At 42.2% G+C, this 12,912-nt stretch overlaps 1 protein-coding gene across 1 annotated transcript in view; it reads left to right on the forward strand.

Moving 5' to 3' along the window:
• The window catches only part of LOC144792126 (uncharacterized), a 201,893-nt gene that overhangs the window by 182,122 nt on the left and 6,859 nt on the right, over positions 1-12,912 (forward strand). Inside the window, exons 37-39 of the mRNA XM_078667000.1 lie at positions 2,742-2,861; positions 4,653-4,772; positions 7,178-7,297. Of these exons, the coding sequence (XP_078523126.1) occupies positions 2,742-2,861; positions 4,653-4,772; positions 7,178-7,297 (360 nt within the window). The remainder of the gene's footprint in view (positions 1-2,741; positions 2,862-4,652; positions 4,773-7,177; positions 7,298-12,912) is intronic.

Genomic DNA, 12,912 nt, shown 5'->3' on the forward strand with positions numbered 1-12,912 from the left:
CCCTTAGAGTTGGAACAATATCTTCAGAGTTGTGGAAACAATAGATAATTATTTCACTCAGTCTATCGTGCATGCTTCGTTTCTACAAAGTTGTATAGAAATAGTGAGACGGGCGTTTCAAGAAAAGGGTTTATTGAACAGTCTTATTGCTCATGCAAGAGATATGAACTGCTGCAATCGTAAAACAGAATGCGAAATAGAATACTTACAGCAATAACAGTAATATAAAATATTACTGTATTAGCATAGTCTGTAGCTATGACATATATAAAAATACATACATAAATAACACAGGCTAAAATACTTTATTGGTGCTTCTAAAATAATCCTACCCCAGTGTACCTAACCCAAGTCTAGTGCGAGGGAAGAAGTAGGTGCTGTTTTAGCTATAGTTTAGTTGTGCCAAGAATTGCCAAAGGTTTCTCTAGGTTCTAATCAGCTCCATACCTTAGAATGAGAAAGGTTGGTATCTCTTTCCCGGGACTCAATCTCTAACACCTCGCAAGGGGAGTCAGAAACACTGGAGCTGGATTCTCGGTGAAGAGGATGACGGCGTCTGGTCAGTGTGTCAGTTGGGGAGCTGACTTCCTTCGGGACTTGCTGTGGCGAGCCGCATCGTGCAATTAGGTAGCCGAATCGCACCAAACTGTACCGTGCCTTGCCATAGCAAGTGAAGGTATATTTATACCTTGAAGGTGTTTAGGAATGCAAGTATTGACGTAAAAGTCAGGCATAAGAATGTCATGAATGAACCCCTTAGATATATATGTTTATGCATAATAAATGAGTTCTTGGAGAAATCAATATCCAGGCAAGGGGAAGTCCCAAAAGCTTAAGAGTCTGGTTTTCCAAGAACTCGTTCTGACGGAGAGGATTGGATGTAGTTGACCATGCCTGTATTTGGTTAGCGTGAGCAATGCCTAAATGAGGGCTAGTTTCTATGCCTAAATAAGGGCAGTGTGAATTGTACCTATATAAGGGCATACATCTGGAAATTTATATACGGAATCTAACTTGACACACAACAGTACCCTGGCACTAAGCCTTCTAAAATAGAATTCCAATCCTCTGCAAGCCACGTTTCTGTAATGACTAAAGTTTCAGAAGTATCATCAGTAATTAAATAATTAATTAGGACTCTGTTTTTAACCACAGAGTGAGGGTCCCATAGGCCTTCTTTTAGTGTGTTGGGAATTCTTATCTCATTATTATGAGTTTTGCTGTTATTGTTAGGAAAGTGTGGATTTTCTTTGCAGAATTTGAGAATAGCAAATCCTATATCTGTGCTAAAGACATCATTGCATTCTATCAGCTGGAAGGCATAGTGACTACACGCTACCCACCTCTGGACTCAAGCAGTGCATAGGAGCTTGTCTTTGGTGCTCTAGATGTGCACATCTGTGCTGTGGTTACCACTTTATAGACCCACTAAAAGCAGGACCTAAGGGGAAAGTAAGCAGTGAGCTCTGGTACGCCGCACTTCAGGTGGAAGTCAGGTACAGTAAGAATGGGCAACAAAGAAAGACTGCCCAATCAATATAATTAAAAAGATGAGAAATCATAAACAGTTATAAAATGAGGCCATATGTTTCAGTGAAACTTATTAGAAGAAAATAATTATTTTAAAAAAATTAAAAAGATTAGCCAAATTATGACAATTTTGGTGATAGCTAGGTACCCCTCGGCCAGATGAGAGGGGGCCAGGTAAAGAACATTGTGGTGGCCAGTATTCAGGAAAATGTTCCGCTCATCAACAAGTGAAATTAGACTTAGATGTTCAAATGATGCACCTCACACCTGGTGCAAAGGCTCCCTACAGTGAGCAATGCCAATAAAAATAATTCCGTACTCTCTTCTTGTCTTCTTTGGAAATGCGACTTCTTGTGGTGACAAAGTGAGTGTACTAACAGCCCATGCCACATTCATGAAACATGCATTAACACTGTTAGAAGTTACACCTGCTCCTTTGATCATGGATACCAAGGTAACATCAGAGAGCTCCTCCTCCTCTTTGACAGAGATGTTGTTCTGTATGCATACATTAGACGTTTTCTTTACCAGATGTCTTAGGCCCAGTGCTTAATTTGTGCCTGTAGTTTCCGGTGCTTTGCTCCAGCACTTAATTGTCAGTACTTGCTGCAGTGACAGTCCACAACATGGTGGCGGTCTCTTTTTAATTTTGAAATAAGCAAAACAACTGTGTTTATTAAGTAAATGTACTCTGAAAACAAATACCAGCCTCTCGTGCCATTATTATAGCTTTGTGTGGCCTGATATAGAGTAAATTGTCACACCTGTTGGATGTCGAAGCTTAGGTGCTATGTTGGTACTGTCATTGGCAGCGCTGGCAGGGTATAGGTGCTGCAGGCAACAGTGGCCTTCCTAGAATGGCCCTTACTTAACTTTTCACAAATTAAGCCATGCTTAGGCCTGACCAGTGGCCATGTTCTAATGAGCTAATTATAACTATGTTGTACTGTAGCTCCTTGGAAGCATATACCTCTTGGTGTAATACTTTTCATATTAAATGCAGTACAATATGTTTATAAACATTTATAGACATATAATCAACTGCTGTTTGCCTCAGGTGGATATTGACTTTCCAGTTTGTATAAACCTATGAAATGCTGTCCTCTATCCGACACTGCACCTCCTGGATACCATGTCACAGTCACCGCACTAGATACACCTGGCGACTGTCATGAATGCAACGCTCTAACGGCTTTATTGGTCCTCTTTAGGTAACGGGACATCCTGCAGTGACGTAGACGAGTGTCTGAACAACACCACATGCCATACCAATGCGACCTGCACTAACACCATTGGAAACTACTCATGCTCCTGTAACCCTGGATTTGAAGGTAACTTAATAGTGGGTCCACTTAAATACTCTATAAGTCGAGTTACAAGTTTTCTATAACGCATGTCTTTGTGATCAAATCTTGTATTATTTTGCAGTACCCTGAAACTAAGCCTTCTAAAGTAGAATTGCAATCATCTGCAAGCCAATTTTCTATAATGACTAAAGTTTCAGAAGTGTCATCAGTAATTAAATAATTAATTAGGACTCTGTTGCTAACCAGAGTGAGGGTCCCATCGGCCTTATTTGAGTGTGTTATGGATTCTTATCTTATTATTATGAGTTTTGCTGTTATTATTAAGAAAGCTTGATTTTTCTTTGTAGAATTTGAGAATAGCTAATCCTGCATCTGTGCTGAACACATCATTGTATTCCGTCAGCTGGGAGGCATAGTGATTACACGCTACCCAACTCAGGACTCAAGCAGGAGCATAGGGGCTTGTCTTTGGTGCTCTGGATGTGAAGTCAGGCACAGTAAGGATGGGCAACAAAGAAAGACTGCCCAATCAAAATAATTAAAAAGATGAGAAAACATAAACAGTTATAAAACAAGGCCACACGTCTCAGTGAAACATATTAGAAGAAAATAATTATTTTAAAAGAATAAATAAGATTAGCTAAATTATGACAATTTTAGTGAAGATCTGCTACCCCTCAGCCAGATGACAGGGGCCAGGTAAAGAACATTGTGGTGGTCAGTATTCAGGGATGCTAAAAGGTTCTGCTCAGCAACAAGTGAAATTAGACTCAGGATGTTCAAATGATGCAACCTCACACCTGGTGCAAAGGCTCCCTACTGTGAGCAATGTGAATAAAAAAAATTCAGTTCTCTCCTGTTGTCTTCGTTGGAATTGGGACTTCTTGTAGTGAAAAAGTGAGTGTACTAGCAGCCCGTGTCACATGAATGCAACACGCATTAACACTGTTGGAAGCTACACCTGCACCTGTCACTATGGGTACCAAGGTAAGATCAGAGAGCTCCTCCTCTTTGTCAGACATGCTGTTCTGTATGCATAAATTAGACTTTTTCTTTACCAGATGTCTTAGACCCAGTGCTTAATTTGTGCCGCTGGGTTCAGTTGCTTTGTTCCAGCACTTAATTGTCAGCACTTGCTGCAATGACAGTCCACCACATGGTGGCGCTCTCTTTTTAATTTTGAGATAAGCACAACAACCATGTTTATTACGTAAATATACACTGAAAACAAATACCAGCTTCTCGCGCCATTAATATAGCTGTGTGTGGCCTGAAATAGTCTGAATTACCACACTTGTAGGATGTTGAAGCTTAGGTGTTATGTTGGTACTGTCATTTGCAGCATTGGCAGGGTATGGGAGGTGCAGGCAGCAGTGGCCTTCCAAGAAGGGCCTGGGCACTTAATGTTTTACAAATTAAGCACTGCTTAGGCATGACCAGCGGCCATGTCCTATTGAGCTAAGTATAAATACGTCTTACTGCAGCTCCCTGGAAGCATATTCCTCTTACTGTAATACATTTTTTTTTAAACTAAATGCAGCACATTCTTTTTATAAACATTTATTCAACTGCTGTTTGCCTCAGGTGGATATTAATCACTGTCCACATGGTGCTGCTTGAAAAACCATTAATGCTTTATATTCTATTTGAAACAACAGTTGGAAAGTTATGACTTTCCAGTTTGTATAAACCTATGAAATGCTGTCCCCTATCCGACACTGCACCTCCTAGATACCATGTCACAGTCAGCGCACGCGATACACTTGGCGGCTGTCATGAATGCAACGCTCTAACAGCTTCATTGATCCTCTTTAGGTAACGGGACATCCTGCAGTGACGTAGATGAGTGTCTGAAGAACACCACATGCCATACCAATGCGACCTGCACAAACACCATTGGAAATTATAAATGCTCCTGTAAAACTGGATTTGAAGGTAACTCAATCGTGGGTCCACCTAAATACTCTGTAAGTTGAGTCACAAGTTTTCTATAATGCCTGTCTGGGCGATGGAATCCTATAATATTTTGTAGTACTCTGGCTCTAAGCCTTCTAAAATAGAATTGCAATCATCTCCAAGCCAAGTTTCTGTAATAACTAAAGTTTCCGAAGTGTAATCAGTAATTAAATAATTAATTAGGACTCGGTTTTTAACCACAGAGTGAGGGACCCATAGGCCTTCTTTGAGTGTGTTGTGGATTATTTTCTTACTATTATGAGTTTTGCTGTTATTATTAGGAAAGCGTGAATTTTCTTTGTAGAATTTAAGAATAACAAATCCTGGGGCATATTACCAACAACTAGCGATAATTTTTGTCTCTAACTTGTTTAGAGACAAAAATTATCGCCGCACATCGGCGATTTTTATCGCAGATAAACCTTGCCATTAGCAAGGTTTATCGCAAATGCGATAAAAAACGGCCGCAATGCATGAATATCGCTGAAAAGTCAGCGATATTCATGCATTATCGAGCAAATGCTCTTAGCCATGTTATCCACCTCCCATTGGATAACATGGTGAAGAACTGCTCAGGGCAGGTGTTAGCTTTTGGAGATATTCGCGCTTAGCGCGAATATCTCCAAAAGTTGGTAATAGGAGATAGCGATGTTAGCGACTGTTTCCAGTCGCTAACATCTTGGCACGCCCACTTTGCATGTCATTAGTGATAAATATCACTGACATGCAAAGCGGGGCCCAAGATGGTCGCTATCTCCTATTAGCTGTCACTAACTGGTGTTAGCGACAGCTTGGTAATAGGGAGATAATTTTATCTCCACTTTCTTTGCTTTTAAAGCCAAAAAAGCGGAGATAAACCCCCTTGATAATATGCCCCCTTGTGTCTGTGGCAAACAAATCATTGCATTCTATCAGCTGGGAGGCATAGTGACTACACGCTACCAAACTCAGGACTCAATCAGGTACATATCGACTTGTCTGTGGTGCACTAGATGTGCACATCTGCGCAGTGGTTATCACTTTTTAAACCCACTGAAAGCAGCACCAAAGGGGAAAGTAAGAAGTGAGCTCTGGTACGCTGCACTTCAGATGGAAGTCAGGTACAGTAAGAATGGGCAACAAAGAAAGACTGCCCAATCAAAAAAATAAAATGATAAACTAACATAAACAGTTATAAAAAGAGGCCACACTACTGATTGAAACTTATTACAAGGAAATAATTATTTAAAAAGAATAAATAAGATTAGGTAAATTATGACAGTTTTAGTGAGGGCCAGGCACCCCGTAGCCAGATGATCCTAAAAGGTTCTGCTCATCAACAAGTGAAATTAGACTCAGGATGTTAAAATGATGTCACCTCACACCTGGTGCAAAGGCTCCCTACTGTGAGCAATGCAAATAAAAATAATTCAGTACTCTCTTGTCGTCATCGTTAGAGTTGGGACTTCTTGTTGTGACAAAGTGAGTGTACTAACAGCCCATGCCACATGAATGCAACATGCATTAACACTGTTGGAAGCTACACCTGCACCTGTCACCATGGAAACCAATGTAATATAAGAGAGCTCCTCCTCTTTGACAGACATGGTGTTCTGTATGCATAAAGTAGATTTTTTTCTTTGCCAGATGTCTTATACCCAGCTCTTAATTTGTGCCGGTTGGTTCGGGTGCTTGGCTCCATCACTAAATTGTCAGCACTTGCTGCAGTGACAGTCCACCACATGGTGGCACTCTCTTTTTAATTTTGAGATAAGCACAACAACTGTGTTAGTTAAGTCAATGTACACTGAAAACAAATACCAGCCACTCATGCCATTATTATAGTTTTGTGTGGCCTGATATTGTATGAATTGTCACAACTGTTGGATGTCGAAGCTTAGGTGTTATGCTGGTACTGTCATTGGCAGCGCTGGCAGGGTATGGGTGGCACAGGCAGCAGTGGCCTACCTAGAATGGCCTTGACTTAATTTTTTACAAATTAAGCCCTGCTTAGGCCTGACCAGTGGCCATGTCCTATTGAGCTAATTATAAATAGGTGTTACTGCATCTCCCTGGCAGTGTATTCCTCTTGGTGGAATACTTTTCATAGTAAATGCAGTACAATATGTTTATAAACATTTATAGACAATTAATCAACTGCTGTTTGCCTCAGGTGGATATTAATCGCTGTCCACATGGTGCTGCTAGAAAAAACATTAATTACTTTATATTGTATTGCAAACAACAGTTGGAGAGCTATGACTTTACCGTTTGTATAAACCTATGAAATGCTGTCCCCTATCCCACACTGCACCTCCTGGATACCAGGTCACTGTCACCGCACCCGATACACCTGGCGACTGTCATGAATGCAATGCTCTAACGGCTTCATTTGTCCTCTTTAGGTAACGGGACATCCTGCAGTGACGTAAATGAGTGTCTGAACAACACCACATGCCATAGAAATGCGACCTGCACAAACACCATTGGAAATTACTCATGCTCCTGTAACTCTGGATTTGAAGGTAACTCAATCGTGGGTCCACCTAAATACTCTATAAGTCGAGTTACAAGTTTTCTATAACTCCTACCTGGGCGATCAAATCCTATAATATTTTGTAGTACCCTGGCACTAAACCTTCTAAAATAAATTTGCAATCATCTGCAAGCCAAGTTTCTGTAATAACTAAAGTTTCAGAAGTGTCATAAGTAATTAAATAATTAATTTGGAGTCTGTTTTTAACCACAGAGTGAGGTTCCCATAGGCCTTCTTTGAGTGTGTTGTGGATTCTTATCTTATTTTTTTTTGAGTTTTGTTGTTTTTATTATGGAAGCTTGAATTTTCTTTCCAGAGGGAAAAGGGGTGACAAAGATTTTCTCACCAAACGACTTTCTTATTATTTTGTTTGAGAGCAGAATTTGAGAATAACAAATCCTGTATCTGTGCTAAACACTTCATTGCATTCTATCCGCTGGGAGGCATAATGACTACACGCTACCCACCTCAGGACTCAAGCAGGTGCAAAGGGGCTTGTCTTTGGTGCTCTAGATGTGCACATCTGGGCTGTGGTTACCACTTTATAGACCCATTGAAAGCAGCACCAAAGGGGAAAGTAAGAAGTGAGCTCTGGTGCACCGCACTTCAGGCGGAAGTCAGGCACAGTAAAAGCGGGCAACAAAGAAAGACTGTCAAATCAAAATAGTTAAAATGATGAGAAAACATAAACAGTTAAAAAACAAGGCTAGACAACTCCATGATACTTATTACAGGGAAATAATTATTCAGAAAGAATAAGTAAGATTGGGTAACTTATGACAAGTTTAGTGAGGGTCAGGTACCCCTCAGCCAGATGACAGGGGGCAAGGAAAAGAACATCATGGTGGTCAATATTCAGGGATACTTAAATGTTCTGCTCATCAACTAGTGAAATTAGACTCAGGATGTTCAAATAATTTCACCTCACACCTGGTGCAAAGGGTCCCTACTGTGAGTAATGCTAATACAAATGGGATGTCTCGTAAGACAAAAGTGAGTGTACTAATAGCCCATGCCACATTAATGCAACATGCATTAACACTGTTGGAAATTACACCTGTAATTAGTATTATAAACATTTACATATGTATTCAGGGAAACTATAATTCCCTGTTCATCAACAAGTAAAAATAGACTCTGGATGTTCCCTGAAGTTAAATGTGACACATTGTTCTTACAAACATTGATAGACATTTAAACAATTGCTATTTGCCTCAGGTGGAAATTAACCACTGTCCACAGGAAAAAAACATGCATAACTTTATATGTGGAGAAGCGTGGCTCAATGGTTAGAGCGGCGGACCCTGAGGCAGCGGTCTGACACGGGACCAGGGTTCAATTCCCGCCTCAGCGGGTCTTGGGCTCAATGTCCTTGGACCTGATCATTCTTGCCTCGGTGCCTATTCTAATCATGGGTTCCACTCCGCAACTCTGGGCAATAGCTTGTTTAATCTCCACACCGGCCATAACAACGCTAGGATGCCTGGCCTCACCTTGGGGGTGCCCAGGAGTGGGCACCTCACAGGGAAAAGCCAGGAAGGGTTGTACAGCGCTTAGAGACCCCTGGGTGATAGGCGCTATACAAGTGCAAATTACATTACATTACATTATATTGTGTTGCAAGCAACGGTTGTAGAGCCAGGACTTTCCAGTTAAAAAAACACATTAAGTGCAGGCACTTATCTGATCTTTTACATCTTGGATACCATGAAACAGTCAGTGCACTGGATACTTTTGGTGAATGGCATTAATTCAATGCTCTAAATGCTTTATGATCCTATTTAGGTAATGGCACATCCTGCAGTGATGTAAATGAGTGCAGTAGAAACCCATGCCACAGAAACGCATCATGCACTAACACTGTTGGAAGTTACTCATGCTCCTGTAACCCTGGATACTAAGGTTATTCTACAATGGTCCTTTAACACTGTCATTCCTTTTTTTCTCACTTTACAAAGGTGAACAGCCATGCTAAATATCATTTGGCTTGGCCCCGTTCGCACAATGCCTCTATCCCTTTGCAATACGGAATAGCATATAATGGGTCAGCCGTAGATCAAGGTGTAGGATTTCCACCCTGAAAAAGGTGGCACTGACTTGGTGTTTATGAAGTCCTGTCTGTCAATTCATGAGTCTTCAGTCATTACTCTCATAAGTGTGACTTAGTGCCGGATTATGAGTCTGGCGGTCCACGGACCACCAGACTCACAGTAGTGTGTCAGTGGTGGTCCAGCCACTGCAGCACCAGTGGTCCGACCGCCCCATTATAAGTTGGGTGGTCGGACCACTATTGCAATGCCACAGCTGCCAGGGAATAGTGTACATCGGTCAGGGCATGAGAAATGTCATGGTGGTGCTGCTGCTGCACCGCCAAGCCTATTATGAGTTGCAGGATCGTCAGCAGTGTCATGGAGGTATTTCTGCCATGAAACCGCTAGCAATCCCGAAGGAAGCCCTACAGTGCCACCTCATGCCCATTTGCATGGGGATGCATGCAGAGGAGCACAACTTGTGCCCCCCCCCTGGTGCATCCACCCTTGTTCATGCATGGCATCGATTTTACATTCCATGCCGTACAGGAACATTTTTTGGGCGTTCCCATTGCGGTGCCCATATTCAGAGACACCACCCTGGAAATGCTAAAAACACCCCACCAGACATGAGGAAACTCGTACTCTCGTGTGCGGCTCGACCACAGGTTTGGCGGTGTGAGAGTGAGCCACTGGCATGCCGGTCCGCTCCTGAACCGGCAAACTTGTAATCGGTCCCTCAGTGTCAAAGGGTCCTTCATGCTTTAATGCCTCTGAGACCTCTTTTGTTTCTGGCTCATCATGGGAGAATGATTAAGATAGTCATTAGCTCATGTGTGGGCACCGCAGCAGTGTGGCTGTTTTAGTGTCCTCTAGAGAGGGTTCTTTCCCTCTGGTGGAACAGGATGGTAGGACATTGAATCATCACATCTAATTATGCTTTCAGCACCACTACCTTCATTCCATCCTCAAGCGACAACACAGAAATCCAGTCCGCTGCCCTGTTAGACTTACATGACACTCTATACTGTGAGAGATGTGGAGGCCTCAACTTGAGACAAGTGTTTTTGTGGAATTAGAACCAGCTTCTTGTTTGCTCCCTTGCTCTTGCTTTTCTAATGATATAAAGGTTCTTCTGAAGTATTCTCAGGTTGGGCTTCTTACTCCTCCACTCCTTTACATACTCTTCTTCCTCTGCAATAGTTTTTCTTGAGTCTTCTGCAGGACCTTGCTTGAGCTCTTGAGTTTCCACAACACTTTCCTTTTCAGTCTCCTTCTGCAGACTATTCTCTAGATTCCTGCTCAGAGGGGCTAGGAGTTGGCCAACAATGAGGAGCTGTAGGGATGCTTGTTCTGTGAAGCAGGTACTAGGAACTCCTCTCTTTTAGGTCTTTAAGTCTTCAACCGGTGCTTGTCTGTACAGCTGAGAAGATGGGAACTTGAATGCACCCATTGGGATATCTCTGGAACAAACACTTAGAGCAGTGGCAATACAAAGAGCCCTTGGAATACCTCGGACCTTGGGCACCAGAGTGGGCATCTGATACAGCAGAGCACCAAGATTTATGGGCACAATGACTGATGGAGCTTCAGCTTCGTGTTGACTAATCCATGGTAGATCTGCAGCATTCTGATGAACTTAAGTAAGGGGTTAGCAACACATAGACGTTTTGCCAACTGAGCCAGATGTCTACAAGGCCATGTGGACATGGGAGGTGTTATAAAGAAACTACATTGAGGAGGTGAAGGTGCACCAGCGGGATTGTGATATCTTGTAGAATCCAGTTCACAACTAGTATTTAGGTCCACATTTCACTTACATTCCGAGAGAAGCTTGCTTGCTTCAACGCCATTTCTTTATGTCCCGTTTACCAATATAGACAACCAGGTGAAATGTAAACATTCTCAATGACTTTAATTTACACTTAATGCACCATAGAAAACATTGTATTGCATCTGAACATACAGGGACCCATGAATCAGTACACATTTATTTGTTTTGTTTTTTCTGTTGGGAAAAATGAATCCAAGAGTCTGCTGGGAGAGACCACAAGTATTTCAAGAGTGTGGATTTGTTGATGCTTGTGAGTGAATATGATCTGTGACACAAGTTTCATGTTGTCAACATTGACCCAGGCTGGATTTGGTGTAGCCTTAGGTAAATGAGGATTCCTGATGGCTGGTTTGGCTGTTTCTCATAGTGTGGGGAAATGGCTTTGGAGATGCAGAGGAGCTGATAATATAGTTGTCCTGACACATCCCTGAATGTTGCTTGTTCGCCCAGACGTATTAAGGCTATCTGAGTATAAATAAAATTGACTGGCAGTGTTAAAGGAGGCCGACCACTCTAAATGTAAATATACTTTCAAGAGCTTAAGCTGAAACCCTGGATGTGCATACACATAAGCATTTACTATTTCAAGCGGAATCTGGGATCTAGTATACATTAAGAGCACATACCATTTGCAATCATATCTAGCTGGAAGAATGTTTGTCAAGGGAGAGTAAAAGTCTGTGTGGCATACATTGGGTATGGGGACATTAGTGTAGACATGTTTGTCGAGGGATGGGCTAAAGGTTACACTGGAAATTGTAGGGATGCGCTCCTTCTGGTGTGATTGCAGACCAGATGTCATGCTGAGTATTTTGGCTGTTAGAGTGGACAGTGCCTGTGCTGTAGAGTTGCTGTAAACAGTGTACATGAGTCTGGCAAGTTATACTGCAGGTGATTACCTAATTGCCTGAGCTCCTTTCTGAGTGTGTCTGTGTGTACCTGACTGTCAATGCTCCAGAAGGTGTTTACAGTTTTATTTACCATCAGCAATGAGCTAGTCCTGAGCCTGAAGAACGTGATTTCCCTTGGGCAATACTCTCTCAAATCATATCTGCAGCGTATGCTAGTGCTGGATATGAAAGAGCAACTACTTGAAACCTGGCTCCATCGGCCTTTATGGTCAGGGCACCACTTAGGGCCGTCAGCCTGTGGCTGCAAAGTGAGGGTTGTAGCTACTGTAGAGGGCTCCATCATTTTTAGTGGACAATCGGTATTATGGTCGCAATCTCCTTGTCATACGGTTATGATTCGGCCTTTCTAGTTATTGTGCCTGCTGTGACACTGAAGGCTGTGTGAATTATATGAAGTCTTACTGCTTATCTCTTCTCATACCCTGGTTAGATGAAATGTGACCATTATGAAACTGCATCTTGGAATGTAGAGGTGCTCCAGTCCCCAGAGAAGGTGCTGTTGTGAGAAGCATATATGAATGTAAGGGAGATTGCTTGTATTGCCCTGCTGTCTGGATGGCTGTGGTATTTCTCCACCTAAGCATCTGTCTCATTCATTCACTCCTTGTACCTGCAAGAGAGGCATTCTGGGACACCTCAGTATCCAAGGGGAAATTTCCTGTTAACAAAGACTTCAACCATAGCACACAACCACTAAAGTCCCGATTGCGAGTTTGGCGGTTCGAGGACACCAGACTTGTGGTAATGTGGTGGTGGCAGTCTTGCAATCACCACATTATGACTCTAGTGTTCGTGCCACGTTGTGACCGCCAACTCCACCAGAGAACCG

This window comes from Lissotriton helveticus, chromosome 11 (genome assembly GCF_964261635.1).
Source record: "Lissotriton helveticus chromosome 11, aLisHel1.1, whole genome shotgun sequence".
Taxonomy (NCBI): domain Eukaryota; kingdom Metazoa; phylum Chordata; class Amphibia; order Caudata; family Salamandridae; genus Lissotriton; species Lissotriton helveticus.